General features: G+C 35.6%; 1 protein-coding gene across 4 annotated transcripts in view; it reads left to right on the top strand.

Moving 5' to 3' along the window:
- The window catches only part of LOC134793161 (plasma membrane ascorbate-dependent reductase CYBRD1), a 111,876-nt gene extending 89,636 nt beyond the window's left edge, over positions 1-22,240 (top strand). For 3 of the 4 annotated variants that reach the window (XM_063764745.1, XM_063764748.1, XM_063764747.1), the window contains 4 exons: positions 12,540-12,775; positions 14,451-14,653; positions 15,943-16,112; positions 17,287-18,522. In XM_063764745.1, coding sequence (XP_063620815.1) covers positions 12,540-12,775; positions 14,451-14,653; positions 15,943-16,112; positions 17,287-17,449 — 772 coding nt within the window. In that variant the 3' untranslated portion in view covers positions 17,450-18,522. Of the gene's footprint in view, positions 1-12,539; positions 12,776-14,450; positions 14,654-15,942; positions 16,113-17,286; positions 18,523-19,432 lie in introns of those variants that run through there. The other variant, XM_063764746.1, reaches the window with a different exon arrangement.
- Positions 22,241-27,654: the final 5,414 nt, after the last annotated feature.

Below are 27,654 nucleotides of genomic sequence, written 5' to 3'. Positions count from 1 at the left end.
AATCTTCATTTGGTTTGGTCGCATGCAGTAAATCAGCCATTGGTTTGCTGAAAAATGCCAATACCCGACGCATTACCTTATGGAATATCTAAGGTCATTGAACCTCAATGCCGCTTATCTTCAATAGCAACCGAAATATATTATTGATAAGAAATAGACGATTTATACCATCTTAACCCCAAAATATTATTAGTTTATCCTAACTGTTCCATCATCATCATGCCTCATCATGTAACTTAATCACAAGGTACCTTTTCATTACATACAAATTATTGGTCTTTTTTAAGATTATTATGACGAAGAACTAATTAAATTTGGGGCAGTTTAATGTAAATTAATATTTTCTATTCATAAAAGATAAACTGTAATATGATTGATATTTTGTAGTGATGTATTATTAGATTTATTTCCATAAGGTACCTTTTCGTAAATGTATGGAGCAAATACTGTTATTGTTATGTAAGTTTAAAGTGGCATAAGGGGTTAAATATAGTATTTAGTTGGGGTTTTAGGATTTATTTCATTTGAATGACAGAATTTCTTTCATATGTGCTCAGAAAAATTGATTGTGTGTCACATTAAAAGTAAAAATATTCAATTTTGTGATTTTATATGAAAAAGTCAGAAAATACATTTTCACCTCTAAATCGGTATTGTTTTTTGCTTAAACTGTCTGTCGGTGTCGTTTTCTAATAGATAAAATTTAAATCTTGAGAGCTCATTGCAATCAATCGTGAAAATGAAATAAAACTTTATTTTCAAGAGATTGGCTAGTATACACATAAATCAGTCGATATCAAAAGTTTCTATTTGCATTACAGAACAAGTCGCAATATTTTTTTAATCTCACATATATAAGGTATTATTATTTGTAGTCAACTATGTAACTTACTTCAGGAACATAGTTTTTTAGGCGGCTAAACTTAAAACTTCTCTATCGTAAAGTTGCTAATTTCACTACATTATTTTCAAAAAATCATATCTCTGTAACTACGCAACCTAGAAGGTTGATCTTTTGTGTTATCGATAGCTTATTTATTGTAGATTACTGGGGTATGCATAACTCCATACCCGCCATAAGGTACCTTTGACCGTGGGACGTCACATATAGTCATGTTGAGACCATTGTGAGGATCTTGGCCGCTCCGATATATCAGATGGACAATGATTTATCTGGAGTATATTTTACTGCATATCATATTAGTAGTTTCAAAATCCGTTTATTATTTATAAGGTGGTGGTACTGGTGCTCGACGCGGTCCCAGTATATGTCATATTGAAACTTAAGTCATTATCAATAGAGGTGACAGCTGGGTGTCATCTATTGGTCATTAGCATGTCGAGCACTAGTACCACCACCTTCATTATAAACTAGCATGGAATTAAAACCGTTCTGATCATATTCTGAGTTATCCATTATTAACAAAACCCTATTCTTCATTTGTTTTACTTATACGAAGCACAGAGAAGCTGTTTAAATGACTTTAGCCCCTGCTTTTGAGGTGGCATGTCACTCTATGTTTTGCTACCTAACTGCAACCTGAATAATCACTGCATCTCTAACAACTTCATTAGCTCTAAAGTTCATGTGCCTACGCTTAATCTTAATTAAAAGGTGCGTAGGCTGCGGCGGCTCTTATAACGGTGCTGAGGATTAATTAATATTGCATGGGCTTAAGAAGGTGCTTAAGTAGCTGTTTATTCATAAGTAGGGCTACTGCTATTAATGGATTGGAGTTTAGACAATGAAAACAAAAGAAAACTATAGAATTATTAATAGGTCTCGCCGGCATCATTAATCAGAGCCTAGATGTAGTAAGGATGAATATCAATTTGATAAAGGCTTGACTACAAGGTTAAGTACAGATGAATTTTAAAATAAAAGGAATGATATAAATAGTCAAGAAATAATAACATATTATACCTATTCCTATATTAGTTATTCACACTTCATCATTTTCAAATGCATTTGATGCATTTTGCATTTGATAGGTAGTTAGGCTGTCATTATCTGTACAAAACAGTCTGCCAATTTTTGCGGGGGAGGGGCACGTTAAATATATAGCTATTTGTACATGATTTGTACTAACGTACAAATAGCCATGTCAGATAAACGTCAGTCCATACAAAACTTTGCACAATTGTGCAAATTTTTCGGCAGAGGGGTAAGCTCTTAAAGGTAAAGATTCTGCTAAAGTAGGTTATTACTGGGCCACTGAATTATGGTAGAGGCGCCCTTCACTTATTTGTTCCATATTGCTCTAGCGTTTGACAATACAATCACCATGATGTGCGTTAATGTATGCATATTCGTAAATTAGCCATTATGTTTCCTATATCAACAAGTAATCATTGGTTTGTTAGTTGTAAACGCATATAATTTCTATGAGAATGGGGAAACAATTAGGCACAATCACACGAAGATATAGACTTTTGCATAATTGTTTTAAACATGCAATCAATATTGAAAATCTTTTACGCAAAACGTCGTCAAGTCTATAACACTTAATTTAATTATAAATGGTTACCGCCTTGACAAGTATATTACTGATGTTTTTAATATCATTGCTTAAAATTAATTAGGTCGATAATAAGATTTTATCGAGTAATACCGACAAAGCTATGATATATCATTGAATAACTCACTTTGAACTCTATAAAAAAGGATTACGATAAAATAAATTGTCATCCCTTTTAAATTCGCTAGCAACTGATGTGTTTGAATTCGGTGCCAGGCAAAATCTTTGGTTTTTATCGACTTATAAACACGACCTGTCGGCTACAAAGTTTTTGAAAAGTAATAAAGTAAGTAATATGAAAAACTGGGTACGAGCATAGCCTAGGTATATAAGTATGTTATATTGGTATCTATTCAAAGGCCTTCACTTCAGGGCGAACTTTTATCGTCGGGAAACGTCATGTCATAAAATTCCTCGCGCTTTCTGCATCCCACTATGTCAACATTACAAACGGGAAAGGTCGAACTTTCGGTTGCTAATAATAATACGTTCTGCCACATATTTCTGGATATATTAGGTAGGTACTTATATCTTGATTTTTGCCGTTTTTAAAGTGTGCAGTATGCTGGCCAAAACGCTATTTAAATGATACAATCTTCTCGGGTCACTGGGTGTAGGGTTAGAGCCGGCGTAGCTTTATTTCGTAACCACATTATAATCTAGAATGTTATGAATTATGATTGATATCAAATTAACGCTCACATTTTGAAAAACTAATTTCGATATGAAAAGGTTCCTAAGGAACTCTACGTTCATTGAAATTACTTAACACGTTTTAGTGTTATTAAATCCTTACATATTAAATGCACACTTGTCAACCATCCGAGAAGTTGTTTTGCAACTATGTCCCCAGTAAAAAGAAAGCAAGTTAATGACTGCACTCGCTATAAACCCTATTATTATACCAGAGTCTATGCCTTTCACGAGTCGTAGGAAACTGATGCTAGTCTACAGATACGAAACGCTATTTCGAACCGTTTTATTTCCGCAAATAACGCCATTTATCTTGCCCTGAAGGCTTAAACTCTGTTGAACATTGTTAGTTATCTCAAATTTGCAAGAGTAAGTAATCAAGTATTTTTCTGTTATAATTTTCAAAGACGGTTATAAATGATTATGATCATTTTGAGAAGTGTTCTCTGGATTACTTATTTATCAACATTTAAAAAATAAAACGTTGCTTTCGTACAGCCACTTCGATATCATCATTGGTCTAAAGTCAGCATAATTGTCGTTACATGAAAATATGACGTTTACTATGGCAATTAAACACATTGTCTTGACGTGTGGTCGGTGAAGAATTAGCTGGGCTTCCTACTATCGTATTTAATGAAAGACCGGTGTATTATAATTTCGATTTCATCTAATGCTGTTCTCAATAAACCCCCATCTATCCCGAACATGATATCCAATAATACGTTTATCCTTGAGTACATGCGAGTCGTGCGCCCGCATGAGTTACGATATTCAGCCTGGCTCAATGAAGTAATGATTGAATCGACAATATAATGACTCTATTACCGACGTGATTTGTACCAATAATACGCTTAATTTCGACGTTAACTACTCATGTTATGCACACTCCTATAAGTGCCAGTTTTATTGCTCGATGAGCGGTAAAACGATCATCGAAATTTATGACAGCGCTAGGTCTGATAATGGCGTTGAGGTTTCTTATTCACCTCGTATCCAATCGACGTCGTTTCCTGGATACCAAATATTATAATGAAAGAAATTAGTGCTAACTCAACTTTACGGACACGGGACTTAACAATTCTCTAAAGATAATAAACATTAAAGATCTTGAAATGTCGTCTTAAAAACACCATGATTATTGAAGACCCAGTATTATAGCGGGAACAAAGCTATTTAAACAGAATTGGCATTCTTTTGTTATCTGCCAGTAGCGAGAATGCGCAATGACGTAGATTGCATTGTACATTGCTCATACGGGCATATCAACTTTGATGCGCTCTCTCACAGACAATATAGGCCCGAACTACTGCCTACTAGCGTGTAATACTTGGTATTACACATTACTAGATTACTACTATAGTATTGTTATTTGTTGAATAAAACGAATTCTAATACTCGTAGACACTCATGAGCGAAAGTAATTTACTTGAAGTAGGGATTTTTTAAGCTTGTTTTCATTAAGTAGGTACGAGTAGTAGGGATGGAAGTAACGAACTATTTTCTAAAGTATTGAACCTACAGGTAGTAACTCAATTTTGAAACTTGTGTCTAGTCAGGCTTCTGCTATACAATTTTATGTGACTGAGCCTATTTAAATTACGGAGCAGAGAATAGTGGTCGTTTCGTAACTATAATTGGTATGTAGTTTTTCTGGAGCATTTCCTCATTAAAGGGAGCGTTCTGTCTGTCCAATAGTTTCTGGCGAGACAAAGGAGCTCGTGCATTGAGAAAAGTGTAGTACAATTTTTACATTATAATATTCCCGCATTTATTAGCTTCTTTGTAGTGGCTTTTACGTTCCGGTAGTAATAATACTAACCTTAGCTACAATAAAAGAGGAGCCCGTACATTTCTTCACACCAATTGGAGTTTTATATGAATGTATTTTTGCTATAAAAGTGGATCGTGTACCTTTCTAGGTTTCACCGTTGCTGGTGGCTTTCTCGTGTTTGAAGCAGGTTTTATACATTGCAAGGAGAGACATCGCATGCCTTCTTTTATTTCACGTCCACTCCTTAATAGCATATCGTGTCCTAGCCACATGCCGTTAAAATACTACGAGAAATAAGTGGTAGTGCCGGTAGGTACCTTCTCAACTATTTACTCACATGAAATCTAATGTGTAGTACTCATCTAGCTAACCTTTGAATAATTGTGTTATCTTTGTAGGTTTGTTTAATTTTTCTATTATTTTATCACAGAAGGATACTCATATCTGTATTTAAATATGTGATTTTTGGTATTTTGATCCCCAACCATTTACGTGATGTAGGCGATTATTACATATCTAGCACAAAACGGCCTTTTTTTACTTAAATGATAACAAAGTTACTAGTTTTACTAAGAGATATTTGTTCATAAATGTTAAGTCTTAAGAAATTAAACTGATAGAAACAGCATTCTTGCAGAAATCTACTACCTATAAGTAGTTACTACGCCTTTCCTCTCGGCCCTTTCACTTCAGCTAAAACACATTGAAACAGCAAATCATGTACTTTTTACTCCGGTTTCAATTAGCCAGCGGCATTATTGTTATAAAGCGATGCAAAGTAATCCTTATTAATTCCTCAACAAAGTGCAAAGTGAAAAGCGCTCTTCGTCTGTTAAGTTCTTATTAGTTCTGGGTTAATTAAGTGCACTCGGAGGACTCTAGACGAAGGGGAAGCAAGTTCCAAGAAGTTACCAAACGAATGTGGTTAATTTAAGGGGTCTTGACAACATCGTTACACAATCCTAAAGCTTTGCTCGAAAAGGATTAAGAGACAGGGAAAAGTCGAGTATGTACTTCGAAAAAAGCTACTTCTCGGCTGTCCCTGTCCAAGATGGAAATCTCTTTCGAATGAATTTTTTTTTAGATATAAATATAACAATAAAGAGTTTTAACATTCATTATGGCCACCCATTAGGCATATAAGTTGTTGGCGTATGTGGATAAGCATCTCACCGCTGCACTGTTATTATGGTTAAAATCATACATAAAATTTGATGTTGTGAATACCAGTTATGGTAAAGTGATCGTTCAACCATCGCTCCCTAAGTAGGCCAGCAGTACCATGGTCGGACGGGTCAGTGACCGCGCCTCCCCCTTCCCTTTACCTACGCCTTGTCCTACTACATTTCTCCACTCCAGCGCAATGCAAAGACTGCATTCTCCGATCCATTTATCAGTGTGTTCATTTATTTTATATGAAAACTCGACGCAACGGCGCGGCGTAGCCATAAAGAACATGTGCAATTAAATATGTAAACCTGTCTATCTATTGCGTATACAAAAGCATGTGTGAATCTTGTCTGAATAGTTGGAGAAAGTAATGCTGGGTTTTATCGTTCTTTTCTCAAGCCCCTGTTACGAAAATCGGACTGTAGAGAGTTTCAAAATGTGCTTTTACTTACAATGTAACAAATTTCTCAAGGTTTGCCTAACATGGTTACAGCAGCGTTGTGATTATCTTTGGTTTATCATGTTTGGGTTCGTTTGTACCATTTCGATTTCCGGATAGAGTTCGTTATAACAAGACACGGTACTGTTAACACAACTGTTATACAATCAAATTCGTTTTGGTTGTGACCGTTTGAGTGCTTTTTAATTTATCTGAGCATAACAATTGTCATAACAAAATTATACCTACTAATCATTTATAATATTATGAAATGGTTAGTAGGTATAATTTTGTTTAACTTGACATAATTACAATGACCATTAGACCTGGTTAAGTGTTGAACGATTTTTCTTCGATAAATGTACCACCTGTCTATCCTGGATAGATGTGTTTGTAATATAATATCGACTAGCTTGTTTCGCGGTCAGAATCGAGTCAGAATAATCGGTTTATCTGAGAACGCTCTTCGAATGTGGTTTTAATGATTGGCCGTTTCCTCGGTGAACCATGTTTAGCTCGTGTAAGTGGAGGAAGTAAGTATTCTTAATACGTTTTAAATTAAGTACTTACGTTGTAATCCGGCCACTACTTTAATTACATTGAAAGTTCTAACTGGAATAAATTGGTGTCTATATTAGTATAGTCTACCTACTAGTAGGTAGCGAACCTAGGAACAGATCATAAATACATTTTACTATGGGTACTTAGGCAGTTCCACGACTTCCTACTAGTTGACGATATTCTGAACCGTCTTTGAAATTACAACGTTGGTTGATATTTCTAGAGTAGGTAGGTAAGTACCGGAAGAATCGGTGATGTGGTTTTGAGAAGTAGTAGGTGCATGCCGCAAAACAATATAAGTACCTAATTATTTAGTAACGTCTCGTCTATTCCTATTAAGAATGTAATTTAATTTCTTTTTTTTTGCTGAGTAGCCCTAACACATTGGGTGAACATCGACTTGTAATACTTAAAGTATGGCATAAATCGAAACTTGTGAAATAAGACCTACCTACCTACTTGTTATATCAGCTCGATGATCATAGATCACACTCGTTCGTTTCTCGTTACGGTTCGAGGTGTGAGACAGCAAAACAACGCAAACGTCATTTAATGAAGACAAATGCCGGCTCGAGCCTTATTTAAATCAAAGTAGAGTGTTTATAAATGAGATAGATGGAGAAATACATAAGTGAAAACCAACTAACAAAACTTGGTTTTGAAAGTTCCGCTCACAAAAAAAGTGTATATATGTGACGTCCCACGGTCAAAGGTACCTTATGGCGGGTATGGAGTTATGCATACCCCAGTAATCTACAATAAATAAGCTATCGATAACACAAAAGATCAACCTTCTAGGTTGCGTAGTTACAGAGATATGATTTTTTGAAAATAATGTAGTGAAATTAGCAACTTTACGATAGAGAAGTTTTAAGTTTAGCCGCCTAAAAAACTATGTTCCTGAAGTAAGTTACATAGTTGACTACAAATAATAATACCTTATATATGTGAGATTAAAAAAATATTGCGACTTGTTCTGTAATGCAAATAGAAACTTTTGATATCGACTGATTTATGTGTATACTAGCCAATCTCTTGAAAATAAAGTTTTATTTCATTTTCACGATTGATTGCAATGAGCTCTCAAGATTTAAATTTTATCTATTAGAAAACGACACCGACAGACAGTTTAAGCAAAAAACAATACCGATTTAGAGGTGAAAATGTATTTTCTGACTTTTTCATATAAAATCACAAAATTGAATATTTTTACTTTTAATGTGACACACAATCAATTTTTCTGAGCACATATGAAAGAAATTCTGTCATTCAAATGAAATAAATCCTAAAACCCCAACTAAATACTATATTTAACCCCTTATGCCACTTTAAACTTACATAACAATAACAGTATTTGCTCCATACATTTACGAAAAGGTACCTTATGGAAATAAATCTAATAATACATCACTACAAAATATCAATCATATTACAGTTTATCTTTTATGAATAGAAAATATTAATTTACATTAAACTGCCCCAAATTTAATTAGTTCTTCGTCATAATAATCTTAAAAAAGACCAATAATTTGTATGTAATGAAAAGGTACCTTGTGATTAAGTTACATGATGAGGCATGATGATGATGGAACAGTTAGGATAAACTAATAATATTTTGGGGTTAAGATGGTATAAATCGTCTATTTCTTATCAATAATATATTTCGGTTGCTATTGAAGATAAGCGGCATTGAGGTTCAATGACCTTAGATATTCCATAAGGTAATGCGTCGGGTATTGGCATTTTTCAGCAAACCAATGGCTGATTTACTGCATGCGACCAAACCAAATGAAGATTATTCTAGTTAAGAAAGACTTGACGAGAGTAACTTTGGTATAATAGCAGGCTACTTGGATTTGTATTGTCGGTCGATGTACGGTTATAATATTTGCGAGGCGCCCCAACCAGAACTGAAATTATCAAATTAGTTTTGCAGAATGCTAATACAGTTCTCTACCAAACTTCTTTTCCCGTATTGACTAGTTTTTTTGGGAATTTTCAATCTTTTTTCCATAAGGTACCTTTTCTACTAAACTCTGAGACGACATTACTAGGCTTATAACTAACTTATAAGAAAAATAAAAACAGGTAAACAAACGTTACGCATTAAGGTTTCAGATCACACAATAAAAAAAAAATTGAGCATTTTTTCACCTCTTTACAAAACATTTCATATCTCCGAAACTAGAAACCCTCATAAGGTACCTTTTTCCGTGGAACGTCACATATATCTATTGATTTGCATAATTGTAATTTATAAGCATGAATAAAGTTTGTAAAAACTATGCCTTGTTTGTAATAATTATGTCTAGGTAACTTCATATGATCTTCAATTCTATAATAGATATTCGTAAAAAATGAAACATTTATGCAGACATCTGCTCAAGTGTAGCGCCGGCGTTCAGCACAGCATATGCAAACAAATATTAACAGGATTTGCGCGTTTCTGCGTATTGTGCATCAGATTTCACGTAGTTAAGACATTTACAATTACAATGTAAGATGAACTTAGCGTTTTGAAACCAAATAATCACTTCTTCGTAATGATAATTTCGTTATATTCCTTAAATCTACGGTATTGGCTTGATTTACCTCTTGCTACTTTGACTGAATTTTGTTTATCAAAACAAAATATATCCTAAAAATAATACTAACTAGTTACCTTCACCCCTATGCAGTACCTATATCTATTATATTAGATTGATGATCCATATTTAATAATAATAAATATCCGTATTAAATTCAGAAATGACAAATTGATTCGAAAGTAAGTCTGACCAAGTGACCACGACATTGCTCATCATGTTGCAAACCTTTATGGCTTATTTGAATACAAAGGCTTTTCTCTAACACAAATACTTGGTGCAAGGTGGCTGCCGCGTTCCATCCACTTTCACGATTGACCTATCACGAGCGGCGGTCACTTTGGTATCCGATAGGCAAATTGCCTGACGACATATTTCCGTCATGCCAGAAGCAGCATTGAGCTTAGTTGAAACTAATAATGTTAAATTTTACGAGTAGCAACGTCTAAATAGTAATGTGCGGAACGAAATATGAGTCTACATTGTCCGTATTGTACAGAGGATGACGTTCTATGCATAACTTCCTGAGCTGTAGCGCTGACGTTGATAATTCTTCATATTGCATCAGTACCGAGCTAGGTAACTAGTGGTAATATTCTGTTCCTGGTCAGTCTACGGCATATAGCATAGTAGCAAAGTGCATATCCACTCATTTATAAAGTGGGTAGGTATCTACTTTTGCAGCTGGGTGTACCTTACGAATGTTTTCAACAGGATTATACCTTACATAGTCCCTTATTTTTATTTAGTAGGTAGGTACATATGTTAGATTTAATAATGAAATGAAGAATGGCCTCAAACTTTTCTTAGCCCCACGGCATTCGTACTTTTATGATAGTTATGTATTGTAAACATAAAATATTCTTTTGTGAGCGTGTTAGTGATTTTCTTTTCTTTTTTTACATTATTATTATCAGAACCCCAGCGTACTTAGCGAACCGCGACTCGTCCCGAATGGGTGCTCCGCTCTTTCCCTTTATCCTTTTCTGGAGCGCCAGACAGTGCTATGTAAACTATTCAGATAATGGGACGAACTTTTAATGATTCCAATAACCTGAAGTATTCTCTAAGGTTTTGTTTCTTAGGATTTACATAGCACTGATCAGTTTTCCCAAAGTTACAAATACAATTTTCTGCAACGGTGGTTTCGCAAAATAGTTCACGGACAATACAATCATGAAGTAGGTATATACATATATTGCCGTGATGCGATACATTCGACACGCAAATTGCGGTACACAATTTAGATCGGCTTCATATCGCTTCACTCTATTCGTTGTGAGCTTCTCTCATGTAATAAGTCACTTTTCCCATTTTATTTCTTCAGAAGAGAAGGCAGGATACTTAACAAATCGCTTACTCGTTCACCTAATTCGTATTCAGGCAACGTGCTGTTCAACATCGGTAACAATGAATATGTAGAAGGATACGTGAAAAAAAATATCGTGACCAATGAGCCGTAAGAAATATACGAGACTGCGAAATCAGGCCGGCGTAGCTTTAAGCGAAAACAAACAGTTCCTCTAAGCTAAGGTGATGTTTACGTAAGAAAAGTTAAGAATCGCTGAGTCAATCTCATTCGTAAGACAAGCAGGGATTCGCGACTCCAAGCAATCAACGCCAAAGTAGTAGTTAAACAAAACAATAGAACCTTCGTCTTTATTTTAAATAAATACTTACTTCAGAAAGTTCTATCGATAATAAGTAATGTTAGTTTACAATTTTCATTTAACCCTTTTACTATTTCATTAACTTTGTGGTTACATAAAAAAACGTGTTTCGGTCTCTAAGCACAGGTTGTCGTTCCAATAAGTGACTTCATTCGAACATCCGGCGTTATATCACTATCAGTGATCTCAAGCCACCTGACACCCTCATGCGGTCGGCCACCTACCTACGTTTTACGTTACTAACGCATTTATTTATACCGAGAATAAACTTCAGTGATCTTTATATAATGCATAAATGTAAAAGCAACCATTCTGCATAAAGTTAAAGTTTAGATTTGAACAAACATAGCTATGTCGCATACGAGTTGCGAAACTTATCCCTCGACATCTCCCAGCGATGTGGTTTCCTGCCTCGCTTCCCAGCGCTCGGATACATCTAGCGCTCTCAGTGAAACAACGTAACATGTTCCCATTGCCTTCGTTTAAACATCCGACGTTGCTTTACAAATGGATCGATCTATTCAATCAAACGGGTTTCATTATGCTCAGTTTGCTAGTTGTCCGTTAGAACAAAAGCATCCCAGGCCTTTGAAACGAAGTATTTGCTACGTTTGAAACAACTTTCAAATTAAATTTCATCTTTTGTCGGACTGCGAATTATGGGGATCCCTAAGGGATTGTTTCGTTATTACAATACATTTGTGCGTGACAGTGACAGTAATAAGAAAAGTGTGTTTGATAATTGGTAAATAAAATGTACGTAGTAAGTAGAAGCTTTTCTACGATGATCAACTGGTAGGTAGGCAAAGATATTTTGTTATATCTCGTACCTTACTTGCGTAGTTTACCTGAGTAAGCTTGCATAAGTGGGTATAATATTAACCCACCCTCGGCAAACCACCTTTTATGCTTAGTCAGAGTTGTTTAACGTTATTACCATATGCATCACGTCTGCTTTCTACATATAATTGTATGCACCTTACGTATCCACTCTGTGACTTTCCCATGAAGTATTTTTTACAATTTAGCCAGCCATATTTTTAACAAAAAGTGTTTGCTCCAGTAATAAATGACTCCTGCAACTATAGTTAATTTGTTCTCATGCTAATAGTTCATTTTCTCTTCTAGCCAACGGAGCCGTTCGTACGACTCCGACGACAATGAGCGGGGCGCGTGCGAATGGTGCGAGTATGCACTCGTCATCACGCTCGCCACCATCCTGCTCATCGGCGTCTCGGCGCTGACCATCTTCTGGACGCTGTTCTACCGCGAGGGCTACGCCTGGGTAGACGATATCCCCGAGAAGCAGTTCAACCTGCATCCCACGCTTATGGTTGCTGGGTTCGTTACGTTCAGCGGGTTCTGTAAGTATTTGCTCTTATTTCTAGAGGTTATTAAGCTATATGTGATGGCCGCCTATACCAAAGAAGTATTTAGTAAATCTTCAGATCTTTACCACAGTTTTCACCGACCGCCCACACTATTAGCTTTTGATTATCGTCATTGCCAGTCTATCATTGTTAACTGACGGGAAATGGCTCAGGATCGAGACAAACCGGTGTTAATTTGTGTCGGAGGCCAAGACTCTAGGTTAGCCATTAAAGCCGGTATTTGATTATCTACTAATTTGTTATGTGTGTCTCATCTGAAAGTACCTACTTCATGTTCTGCGACAAAGTTAGGTACTGATACAGCAAGTTTAAATATAATCATCAACATCGTCATCTTTTCAATTCCGAAAATATCATCTGAGTATATTTTGCCGCCGGAAAACTATCACCTCTACGAGTATACTTAGATTTGAGTGCAAGAGGACATGGGACATGAGGCTGCAGTTTCATATTAAATACGATTAACAATAAATCGTGCATAGGAGGCTGTGCTAATCTATTTCATTTCACTACAGCGCGTACACGAAGGTTATTCAAAATAATCACTTTGCCAGTCGGTGGCTTGTGAACATTAAGTTTGCCCATAAGTTTACCAACAACACGATTGTAATGTACGGAGCTGACAATGATTGATTAAGTTAAGTTTTGACTTGAAGCTGTATTAAATAAAAATAATTCCATCATTATGATTATGACCTTTATAATTAAAAATTTCTTGGCATTCTTCAGAGATTAATAAGCTTAATTAAGGTTTTGTTTATTTGTGACGTTCCACGGTAAAAGGTACCTTATGGCGGCTGGCGCTTACGTCGCATAGCGCCGCAATAATATTGGAGCGGCGTTAATACTAGCGTAAGCGCCAACCGCCATAAGGTACCTTTACCCGTGGGACGTCACATTTATTATATATAACGCAACCACAGACGCAACTCATGCATCGTCGCTTCATTAGCTATTGTTTTATATTATATAATAAGAGACCTTATGCAAATTTGTGCAAATCTATGGCGGTGTTTACCAATCAACGTTTATACCAAATGGACGTTACCGTAATGTTATGTTATGGTTATGAATATGATATGATGTAGATAATCTCATGTTCAGAGGTTCAAAGTTACCGACATGCCGACATATCAACATAATAATTTTGAAGAAACTTAGTGGGTGGCGAGTAGGCATAAATAATTTATAAGTGTAGCGGTAGCGGCTACTAGAAAGTGAAGTGAATATTTGTGATCGTATCAATTGAGATTGGGAAGAAAATCTAGTCCTTTCCTAGGGTCTAAAAATCTTTTTATATTCGTGTTACACATACAAATGCATATATTCTCGAAAGATTCCCATCGTATTATGTTCTTCGTACTTTCAGCATTAATTTCTACACTTTGCCCCAAGCTGTTTCCTCTCCACTTCATGTACTCGTAGGACCTTTATTTGGTCAGTTTATCGAATAGATTATCCCTCGATCTGCTATCATCTTGTACAATTACAATGAGAACAGTTCTGGGCCCTAAAGTGAGGCTTTTAATACCTAGATGTTGATAACAATCTGCTACATATAGCATAGACCCTTATACTCTCTAGATTAGTATTTTCTACATTAAGATTTACGCGACCATTTATTGAATCTAACCGATGTTGTTTCCAGCCGTCCTGCTGTATCGCATCTGCCGATGCTTCCGCCGTATCTACGTGAAGCTGCTGCACGCGATCTTCCACGCGCTCGCGTTCCCCTGCATCGTCATCGGCTTCCTCGCCGTGCTGGACTACCACAACAAGAAGGGCATCAACAACTTCTACTCGCTGCATAGCTGGATCGGCCTCACTGCTATGGGACTGTTTGGAATACAGGTATGTCCCATCACTATATTTATAGCGATGTAGCCGCGGTTAAAATTAATACACATTGAATTCCCAAAACAGTCCAAATCGCGTACCTAAGATATATCTAAGCGTCAGCAATGTCCATAGACTGCGATATTCCGTGTTCATAACATAACACTGGTGGCATAACTTGTTTGCTGACAACGTTGTTAAAATCCACCAAAAATATTCACCTAACAGTAAACCCACACCCTCAACATCTCAACTCACAAACTTGAATGTGACGCACAGTCATGCAGACACAATTTAGCTATTATCAACTTTTCCGTGCCGAAGAGTGCTTAACATCATCTCCCTACTTGCCTTCGGATGCACTCATTGCAAAAACATCCTTAATCTTCCAACCGTAGGTTGTTCTGTCGTTTAACGTGTTGTGAAAAGAAAACTGTATGGATGGAAACGTAGCATCTTTACTAGATGCTTTAAGCCGTTAAGCGGGCTTACAGCGCTGTTCAGGACGCAACTTATATGTAGTTACGTGTAGTTAAGCACTTCTATACATGTCGCGTTCGTGCGAGTGGTTTAGTAGTTTAGTTTAGTTCAGTTTCTCTCGTCACGAGCGTAGCCAATTGAGGCTGGTAATTATATCGCCGGCGTCGAAATAGGTCATTACACTGTGGTCGTGTTTAAATATAGGTATCTGTGAATTTGTTTAACTTCGCGTGATAAGAGTTCATTATATCTTCAATTATATAAGCAGCCTGGAGACAAATCTTAATTCGCAGTTCACATTTTGTTTGCTTCCTTTGGTTTGGAAGGTGGTGATAAAACAAAAACGGAGTGGATCGCCATTATTTCTAAGCGGTTGTCTCGGCTTTACATACAACTTCTGCTACATAGCACAGCTTAGTAGTAACGTCGGTATTCATTGATGTCGGTATTTTCAGTTTCTAATATTTTCTCTTTCCTCTTCATAATTCACTATATTATCTATCTAATCTGGGTATTAATTTTCATAATTCGGAATTGGAATTCACGATAAAGTGTGAAGAAGTGCATATACTTATTATATACCTACGTTATTACGCATACAGTTACATATTTAACGAAATCAATTTTCTTAAACGATAAAACGCACCATTAACATATTAAAACAGCATATTTCCAACCAACCAACGCGAGTTTCGGTCTCCAAATAGCATCAATCTAGAGAGAGATGTCAATAGCTTAAAAAATTGTCAGTAAAGATACCTCTCATGATATTCCAAAGCTTTTTTTAATGCTCAGTATTTAACATATTTTACCTCTAATTCCAGTACGCCGTGGGCTTCTTCAGTTTCCTACTCCTCCTGATCTGCAACAAGGGCACCGCCGGCTTCCGCGCCTCACTCGTGCCCGTCCATGCCGCCTTCGGCATCCTTACCTTCGTGCTCGGCGTCTGCGCTTGCCTCACCGGACTCACTGAGAAAGCCCTCTTCACTATTACGTACGTTGATTTTTTATTTAGATTGTATGCTAGAAAGATATTTAGATTTCAAGTTGCGTTCACATTAGGCTGATAGTTTGCGGTTGTTATGTAGACTCACAGAGAGCTACGTATTTTTATATTTGCCGTAGTGTGAAGAATTTATGCTAAAAAGTATTTAAGTAGACGCTAACTGAATTACCGCAAGTTAACTACCACTCTAATGTGATCACCACTGATGATCAGGCACTGAGCCTTTATTTAGCGTTTCCGAATCTTAATAGTATTCCTTTTCCTTTCTTAAGCCAAAAATCGACCCAGAAAAGCTTACATAATAACATTTCATTGACTGAAAACGTAACTAAATAGCACATTATGAAATGTCATCGTTTCCATTAAGTACATGAAGCGATATCTACAATCATATATGCAGAGCACTTTTTCAGCAGATATTTTCGTGATCTCAACAGCGCGTTGCGAGACACGTATGAGTATTTTGATTTGGACAGTTAGAATATTATAACTAAGTAAGTACCTAAACGAATTAAACAAAAGCTGTTAAGATCACTATATCAAATGCTCTCTGATTCCTTGTTGTGTTTTATTATTACAACATTGTTTGCAATGACATAACTTTTGCTTTCAAAATTATCAGTAGCAATTAAACGATCACGATGCTTAATAACCATAACAAGAAAGTTGAACATTATGCTATATTACGCGTGCGAGATTTTGTGTAGCACTTTAAACCAACGAAATCATATTTTTTCAACTCCTTAAAGCGTCGCGATCGTTCACATGTCTTCACTTAGAATATTAAAGCCTAGAAGGTGAGTCTCAGCACGTAGTTAGTAAAACTAAGCTGTAACATCCAAGTTGCTACGTGAGTCTTTCGATGTAAAAGTAAAATGCCATTTCTGACCGCAGCTGCACTACTGCTCCGACACGTCGATGTTATTGTCAATTTCCATAGTAAAATGAATGACAGTAACGTCGCAACAGTAGTGCAGCTGTCGTTGGAAATGGACTGTCACCTTTAGATATACATACTTGGAAGCCAAACAAAACACAATTGTTTATTGACAAGTGGGCTCCGAGATCTAGGCCTTAATATTCTTAGCATCTTCATTTGTGAATGTTGCACGTAGACCCGCATGTTCACCGCTTGTGTGTAGCCTATGTGTGCGTATTGCAGCGCGGAACGGTACAGCAGCATGCCCGACGAGGGGATCATCATGAACGCGATCGGGGCAGCGCTCATCGCCATCCTGGCCACCGTCATGTATATCGCTTCGAGGGACAAGTTCAGAGCGCCGGAGACGAGAGACGGCCTCATAAGAGCCTCCGTTGATTTGTAGATTTAGTCAATTTAACATATACGAAATTCGTATAAATTCCGTATTTATGCAGAAAACGACCAACTAAATTTTTTTGTCAATGCAGAAAGCGACCAAATTCTCTGAGTTATGGCGTAAGTCACTTTGACAAAAATAAAAAGTTGGTAGCTTTCTACAGAACTACGGTCTATTAGTATTTCTGTGCCTACGTTATAGGCCTACAAATTGTAAATCATGATTAATTTAACGTGTCGTACCTAACTGATAGATCAATGACGTCCAGAGTAGGATATTTAGTTTTCATTTTTTAAACACGTTTCATTTAGTGAATGATATTAAAAATTAAAGGTGTCGTATTGTATTAAATATTTTTTTCTTTTGTAATTTACCTAGTTAAATTTAGCTATTTAACTTTAATCGATTCACAATAAATATCGTAGCATGTGCTAATCAGATTGATTCATCAACAGATAATGTGTTTTTGCTATTCAAGAAAGCGTTAATAAACACTTTAAAGAATCAATAACAAAAATTTAACGATGTTCATACTAAAATTAGATTGTTGACCATACATTTTTTTATTACCATGCCATGGAAGATATAAAATCTTAATATATAATTATACTATACCAGATTGAGCCTGTGGTCAACGTAGTTAAGTAGGTTTATCATAAAAACGCATTTTCAAAGTGTTTTGCGTGGAAAAGTCCAGGAATTTATATATTTTTATATAGCAGCATTTACATAAAAAAAATAGGAATAAGTAACATAACGTCCATATAAGATCGTCCATTACTTGGGTATTTTATATTCTTACGACTGATATATACTTACCTATATGTGTAAAATTACGGACCAGAATCTCATGCCAGATTTCAGTATATTTTTATATTAGAATTATATTTTTCTACATATTTAGAAAACTTATACGTATTATTAAGGAGGCTCTATTGTAAAATATCTAGATTTATCTACATATATTTTGGTCTGTATCAGACCAAAGTACAGTATTGTTTAGGTTTAACTATTAAAACATAATTTAGACATTGTTTACAAATAAATCTACAAATTATATGATTAAACATACTATATAAGATCATGTTTTATTTAATCTTTAATGCTTGCTAGTAGATCCTCATATAAGGTCACATTTTTTCACAACTTGTGTTCATTTCTTTACTTATGCATGTCTCACTAGCTTATTCTGTGTTTGTTGGCTGAAATATCTTAGAAACATTGCACTTAATACTAAAAATAACATTACCTACCTATAAATATGTACAGTTTAAATCCGTTTGAAATGATAAATGTATCATGTAGGTACCAATGGGTAATTATAGAGTTTAAATTTCACATACATAAATAATTCTATAAATTGCAAGTTTGGATTGGTTCAACTAAGGAGCTCAAATTATTCAAATTAAATATTAAATGGGCAGTCACTGACATTAACTTTTTGTATTTGTTACAACTTATTGACCTTTTACCTTATTATGTAACATTTATTAATGCAATAAATATGTTTTTTTTTTTCATTGAGTTATGAGCATTTACATTTCACCAGCATATAGGAATGTTCGCGCAATCTAGGTTGCAAGGACTTTTCCTAGAATTAAACAAATTGAAAAGAACATTTAGTGAAATAATTATTCCGTAGACTTTTACTTTACAATATTTTTACTTGGTTGGTAAAATAATGACGAGGATTATTTGGACAGTGACTGGCTGTTAATTTTTCGATGATACTAACCACAGACAACTTATCTACACTGTAGATAAGTTGTAGATTCTACAGTATAGACGTATAGCAAGTCGGAAAAATAATCTTGGCGACATAATAAGTTTCTCTGTTTACCCGTCAACACTCATTGTTGAATTGTTTGCGTCGATCTAAACCGCATTCTAGAGAAGCACTCATTATGTCACATAATTTTTTATCGATATTGCACGTCTGTCTTAATGTACAGTTCTTTACTAACCTCGGGGCACGTGGTGCATCCTCAGGGCCACGGTTTACGCGACGATGTCCGAAGAGTCGATCGTGATGAACGCCATCGGCGTCTCCATCGTGGCGGTAGCCATCGTGGTGCTGTACACCGTGCGCGGCACCGGGGGATACCGCCTGCGCAAGGTCGCGGCGCACCATCCGAGCTAAGCGCCCGCGCACTACGATACACGCCATCCAGACGTTTGGCGACAAACGTGAGTTTGTAGCCGGGTTCATTTCGTGTAATTGGGGACGTGTGAATAATAAAGGATGGTATTTTCTATAAAGTTGTGTTGATATTAGCGGGGTCTCAATGCTTTGAAATTTATGTTATTACACCATCCGTGAGCTCACTGAGAAGAACATATGGCGTTGTAAGAAGAAATATATGACTGGGATCTCGTTTAACACATTCAACACCAAGAACCCGACTGTCGGGTACACTGTTCGTAGCGACTACGCGCTACATACGACGAAACCGTGGCTACGCGCTACGAGCGTAACCCGTAGCACTTAGTGGTATTGAATGTGTTAAGTGTCACCATCTACAGCAATGATACGGAACGCAACTTTTTATAGAGACTACCAGTTTTATTATTTAGGTTCCTGATGTCTTTATATTTTAGTACCTCGTAGCTTTTGCGATTTTGATGTTTACTAATTTGCGCTAATATCTGAAGAGTTAGTGAAAATTCGTAAAGACACTGAGTCTTTCTTCAGAATGCAATTCTAATAATAAGTATTATGAGATTGCAAAAGCTATGAGTGAGTACATATACGTTCACGTAGTCTGAGCAACGTTTTTTTATACATCGATGTTTCAATGTCACATGCAAACTCCAATTTGTCTCCAAACGAAGTTTTGTAACTGCAATTTTTTAAAGTTTGTAAGTTTGATGTTATGCTTAATGAGGTAACACCGTACTCTGTAATAGTTGTAACTAAAATCGTAAAGGATATGCAGTAGGGATAGCGGAGGTACATTGTGTAAGTTAGATTAATTCGAACGAGGCTTCAAGACTCCGCTCATTAAGTGACTTTATAATCACAGTCCGTCAAGATCTTTAGAAGCCCTCTGTGTAACTTCAAAATGGAACAAACTTACTTTAAGCAATATCTTTACAAGGTTTTAGATTTTGAGATTACCATTATACTTCGAAAATTAAACCCTGATGAAATTATATCTTTTAGCTCAATTTGTTAACTCTAGGTTTACAAATTCTATCTCGGTTGGTGACACCACTTGTTCGGCGGTTGTGCGTTGTTCTATTGTGAAAATCTACCTTTATTGTGAGTTATTCCGTCTTAGGCAAAATTAATTCGACTGATATTGGAATTAGATCATTTCTTTGAATATTATTTACACAATATTACCCAATAACTATTTAAGGTGCGTAGTTTAATCGTATTAAGGACCGCAGTCAAATTGAAACTGAACGAAGCGGAAAGGAATGCAATGTAACTGTAAGTGTAAAGTCAAAGAAGATTTGACAATTTGAAACTTGATTAACTTCCTTGTACTCGCTGTTCTGTGGTAAATAATTATCTTAATTATTAGAACATATAGTATGTAGGTACGTTAATGAGGTAAGGGTAGATAACCAAGGACAAGAAATCGATGTATATTTACTAGATTGGCGTTGACATAGCTCCGGGTGTAATATGCAATTATATATTTTGTTTTAGATGCCATACATACATATAGGTTTTCATAAATTCATGCTAATAATATTTCGGTATGTTTTATGACGAATAGTTAGGTTATCTTAGATGTAATTGTATATAAATTTTATTCTAATTAATGTAATGTGCGAGTGTTCGATAGTTGTAGTTTCGTAGTGAAAATTTACAGTCTAAATATTTATTGATCTATCCTACCACAGAGATTGGCTATCCAGTATTTTATGTTATGAAGTTTATTTATTACATTTTATATCTTTAAGGTACAGATATGTGTATACTTAATGAAAGAGCGAGTTTAAAACAGAGTCGCATTCAGCTGTTTGTGGTAGAACATTCTGTATAAGTGTTCATCCAAGTTGCCAAATTTGTTGTAAAGTGGTAATGTGCGGTAATATAATTTGTTAATCAATTATTAATGTGCTATTCACATACATACCTACGTGTAGCGTGTTTATCAATAATGTAGGATAATGCTCAAGGTATTTACGGAGGGTACATATTCTTTCCTTTTGTAGAAATTGAGTAATTTATCTATTACTTAGATAAAGTTTTATCTATATTCCATTTTGTAAATTTGCATTCCAATGAAGCATTTGATGGGCTTTTGACATTCTTTCTGAAAATATACAATCCGTACAAAGACTGCATTCATAAGTAGGTCCTCTTGTATTATATTACAGGATTTGCGATCGTTTATTGCTTGGATAAAGACGTATTTACAAATTTTAAATATTCCAGTTTTTGTGGATCCCTTTGAAATATTGGGGCCAAATTTTGATATTGTTATAGCATCCCCATTTGTACAGTTTCTGTTATGCACCCTTTTAATACAAAACGAAAAAATGCTACAGTTGAAATAGATATTTAAACATTTCGTTTCTAAACGCACCAAGAGAATTCAATCCAGTACCTGCTTATTAATGTAAAACTAGAATTATAATAGTTTCCAAGTTTTCCCATAAGTTGCGTAGTCTCTATAGATTCATTTGAAAGATTGCATTATGTTACTATTGAGTAATTGATAACGATTATTTCGCTTAGTTGCGTTGGCGACAGTTATATTGGTTACTATGAATTTTATCACTGTTTTACATTTTGAAATATTTATACGGCAATCGTATGGTACATTAAATACTTGTATTTACTGGTTGTTTTTATTATTCTTCCCTAGTCCTGTATATCCTGTGCACATTAAGTTGAAATAAGATAACATCACGCGTCGAGAACACGATTACATGAACGGAATATTAACTCTATCAACATAAAAACGAATGTTGATACATTTGTCAACCCCCAAACTCAAAAAGAAGGTATATTACAAATAAAAGGCTAACCCCCCTATGCATAAACGTTTACTAAAGTTAGCAAGCCGATAATAATCGTTTGTCCCTTTCCATCATACCAATACGTCGGAAAGGGACAAACGATTATTATCGGCTTGTCAACTTTAGTAAACGTTTATGAATAAGGGGGTAGGTATATATAGGTACAAACGAAAAGCTTAGATGCATATTTGATTGATTCGGGGTTTAGTTTTTATATAACAAATACTAATATGATAATAAATTGTATGTCAAATTAACTACCCATTCTGCCAAATTGAATTGTAATTTTAGTGTAAAACCAGAGAACACACTACGCCAGGCAGAGATCTGTCTTGAACTATGTTTTTAGGTATGTTATATTTTAGTAATGTAATATTTCCAGGCAGTAGTTTGAGAAAAACTGTTTACGAACCGTCAGGTGTCAACCAAAACTCACTAATGAATAGGTACTACAAGTTCAGAGCCATAGTGAACCGCACTATTAATAAAACAAGGTTGAGTTTTGCTAAAATATTTTTTTGAAAAAGTGAGTTTTGGTTGTCACCTACGATACCTCGGTGTGAAGGGCTTGCCGGCCTCGTATATCCCTACGACCTAGCTACGCTCGGCCGGGACCCGTCCTTTGCAGCAATATTCATACTAATAATGTAACAAGCAGAGCAGAAGTAAGTATCTGAATAAAAAATAAGAGGATGATAGAACGTCTTTATTTCATAATTTTATTAATTAGGTAAATTAGACCATTTCAATCAAGATTAGATACTTAGAGTGTGATATAATTATTAAATTTGCGCAAGAAAAGCTAACAATAGGTACTATTCTATGAATATTATATCGTAAATACATTTGATGTTTTGAATAAAATTTGTTGAAGCGGAACAAGTACAAGCTCTGAGATGATTGGTCGATATTAATACTAACAACACCATAAGATTATTTTTGCAAGCTCCTTCGTTGCGTTCTGATATTAATGTAACACCACTCCAAATGAACAATAACATTACGTACACAACTACGAGTATTAATAACAGTACCTAAGAAACTACGAATAGGTACATTGGGTTATTTTTTAATGCAATGAAATAGTCGTGATTATTCTTGGAGATGAATCTTTTCAAAACGAACCACAAACGAAAATAGTTGAATAAAACTTACAATTTAAATTGCCATCGAACATTTTAGAACAGTCGATGTTATCTATAGATAGACATTCAGATTCCTAACTGTTTTTTCTAACAAATTGCTTTGGTACTTGATATGAACGTGGAGTCCCTCAGGGAGGTATTCTTTCGCCCTTTTTATTTTCTGTGTTTATCAACCTAATTACCACCAATATTCGTTGCTCCTATCATTTGTACGCCGACGATCTGCAGCTGTACGCTCAAGCTAACGTGAACGAGATAAACACGGCCATCTCGTTGCTTAACAATGATCTGGATCGCATCGCGGAATGGTCTGACAGTTTTGGGATTAGTGTCAACCCAGCCAAGTGCCAAGCCATAGTTTTGGGAAGCCAGCGGCAAATCTCTAAGCTTAATTCAGTTTCTATCGCACCGATCCTGTTTGATGAGGCTATTATTCCTGTGAGCACAAAGGTTAAAAATTTAGGGTTAATTTTTGATTCTACCTTTTCCTGGAGCGGCCATATGGCCGATGTGAGCAGAAAGGTGTCAGGAACATTAAGATCTCTCTATAAGTTTAAGAATTTCCTACCAGTTAGCACGAAAAAGATGTTGGTACAGGCGTTGATTTTGCCAATTATTGATTATGGTGATGTGTGTACAACTTAGAGGATATAACCAACGGAGACGCCATGTCTAAAATTCTCGGTACAAAATAGTCTGCCGTTTTTTGCGGGGGAGGGGCACATCAAATGTATAGGTACGTCATGTCAGATAAACGTCAGTCCATACATATGGTTGACATGTGGTTGATCATTGGCCGCCTATTTTCGACAGAGGGGAATGCCTGTTAATGGCGGCTCCATTGTTAATTACTCCGAGGTGTACAACGAATGCCACTCAAGAGTCCCTTAACAAACTAGAACGTCTCCTCAACAATGGCATACGATTCATCTTTGGCCTGCGTAAATACGATCGTATTTCCTTCTACCGCCGCCAACTCAATTGGCTCTATATCCGTCGCCGTAGATGCCTTAGAATACTTTGTACCCTATTTTCTATTATGTTTGAGCCTTCTGCTCCTGAATATCTTAAGAATAAGTTCGTGTTTGACACCCCTCGCCCAGGCTGTGAGCTGCGAACCTCTCGTATTCTCAAGCTTTCAGTTCCTGCTCACCAAACTGGTTTCATGACTAATTCCTTCGCTGTCCAGGCGAGTCGTCTCAGGAATTCACTCCCTCTCAACATAAGACAAGCCCCGAGCAAATTTGCTTTTAAGAGGATGCTGCATAAACATCTGCTGAAACAAGAGTATGAGTAGGTAGTATCCATCGTAATATATTAATATGTATGTGAGAATTATGTAGTAGTATATTCATTGTATATATTTTATTATTTTTATCTGTGTATTGTATATGCAGTTTATTATGTTTTTCAGTTGTTTGAAATAGTTCCTAATTAAATTCTCTTTTCTTCTCGCATCATTTTTATTACATCTCTGTTTAGCCCTATGGTTGACTGGTAGAGAATGCCTTTAGGCATTAAGTCCGCCATTTGTACATTTTATTTGTATTTTGTGCAATAAAGTTTAAATAAATAAATAAACGTGTACCTATAGCCTATCCGATTTCTAAGATCAAGTTCGCCATATATTTACTAATATACTTGACCGTAGAATAACGGACAGACTATAACTGAAAGTAACTTAGCGAAGGTAGCTTGCAAAAATAGATCTTGGGGCACAGAAAATTTATAATTTTTGTCCACATTTGATTCTGGCGGCTTCACAAACATAATCTCATTTTTTTAGCAGCCACGCCGTAAATAAACCTTATAAATATACTAAAATATACTTTCTACTAAAATTTGGCTTCAAACTTGAGCACCTTATAAAAATCATTATAATAAATCGGTTTTGTTTTAATGAATTGGAAAGACAATAAAATTAAATAGGTACGTTTTACCGATTAACATACGCAATAAAAAGCGATAGTTTACAATTACTTAACACTAATAGAAATACTCAACAACCATTAATTAACTGGTACTTAAATAAAAACTTAAATGCGTTGTAGTAATATCGATTTTCGCGTCTGAAAAATCTGTTTAAAGGAGAAATCTAAAGGCGTCGCGCTTTACGCTATTGATTAACACTTTACAATTACCTCACAATATTGAAAAGCTTGTACAGCTTGAGAAGATGACAAATAAGTGGAACGTATAGGTACTTAAGGAAGAAAATAACAGGGACCCGTCCACCCCTTACCAGAAAACAGCCTTGAACTGGCTTAGTCGTTTATCGAATAGCCTCAATGATTAGCATTCCCTTTGAATTGATAACCCGTTCATTTTGCTTAGCACTAGGAAGGGGTTTCCCTTTCAGAGCTACCGCCACAAATGAAAGGGTATCCCCTTCCTAATTCAACAATTTATGACATCCGTGCTGTCAACGCGCTAGACACCCAATCCTTCACTTTAAACATAAATTAGTATTATTGATTCTATTTTCATGAAGAGAAAGTTGAAGATGGCATAACCGTTATACTTCAAGGGGTTAGCGCTTAGGAACGGGTACTAGACATTCGAAAAGAGAATAGCTTACCCGTATTATGAAGCGCTTTAAAAGCCGAATGAAAGGGTTTTAGAGAGCAACGGCTTTGGTAAGCAAAGCCTTACGAAATAGCCCTTCCAGAATGGGGATACCGGACCGGTCTCTGGAAAATAATCGAAGTCTGAAGTTCCACTATAGAGGGGCATGGGAACTTAGAAAATATTTCATCAGTTGTGTGCAACAAAATTACATTTAAATTGAGTATCGATCTACTTACCCATTTATCATGCCTTATCAGTAAAATATACACAATTCAATGTCACATACAGCTGGCTAAAGCTAACTAGAAAATTGACTTCCTGTCATGATAATTTAAGACGGGTAATTTGAAAGTGTTAACAATAATGAGTCTGCTAATAGTGCTTTTACATCTATTTAATTATAACTGCTATAGGAAAACAATATCTTAGCTGTAACTGCTGTTACTTCGACTCGATCTCTTACAAATTATGTTTAATATTAATAAAAGAGAATTAATAGTTTTCTAGTCAAGAATTTATTGTAGGTAGATTTGTTCTTTTTTAAAATATTATCAATATAAGTGCAAAGTCTAACTATTAGAATTAAGGAAAATTTTAAAATGTAAGATATAGAGCTGCGGGGTGTTCTATATTTATATTATATCGTAGGAGTCGTGTATAAGTACCTAAATGAACAATGACTAGCAAAAATATTGCTTTTTCTTTGCTTTATGTTAAGTACATCATTACATAAAGTAAATGTGTTAAATATAATATGGCATCACGAAAGATAAATGAATGGGTACATTTCAGAAACTATGATATTTTATGGATATTATATACCTAAAAAGGGAAAAATCTATTTCAAAAATAAACCCAAACATTCATTTCCTCACTATAATCTATTAGTTTGAAAACAATCATAAGATACGGGAATCGCCTATTGCGAAGATAATGAATTGATAGAATAGAAGTTTTACATACTTAACTTTAAAATATTATGTATTACCTACAGACAGATGTTTTATTAACGTAGTTCCAATACGTAAATAACGATTAATTTAACGACTTTTGAATAAACAATATCATTATTAATACAGTCATTTATAATCATTGGAAGCAATATTTCTAAGCCATCTTAGGATCAATAAAATAACTGTAGGTAAGTATTTACGGAATTCTCTAAGTCTTACTAACGTTATGCTTAACATTAAATAATATAAAAATACTTAGGCCGGTAGTGTTAAAGACCCCACTGATTAACAGTCCGCCGGACGGTATCGGCCTGTCAGTTGTACGGAACTGTCAAAATTGTGTTCTGACAGGCCGATACCGTCCGGCGGACTGTTCATCAGTGGGCCCCTTAACGGGGTATCTGGTTGAGCTACCGGTGCGACTATTTGTGGTTAGACAGTTTTAAAGCATTTCCTTAATTGACATACCTATATTGTACATAACAATCACGAAAAACAACTCTTTGGTGACAGTATGGCTTTGCGATTGAAGGGCATTAGTTACCTCTAATGTTCGAAAAGCAGA

Source organism: Cydia splendana, chromosome 8, assembly GCF_910591565.1.
Source record: "Cydia splendana chromosome 8, ilCydSple1.2, whole genome shotgun sequence".
NCBI classification, from domain to species: domain Eukaryota; kingdom Metazoa; phylum Arthropoda; class Insecta; order Lepidoptera; family Tortricidae; genus Cydia; species Cydia splendana.
This window is presented reverse-complemented; position numbering and strand designations above follow the sequence as displayed.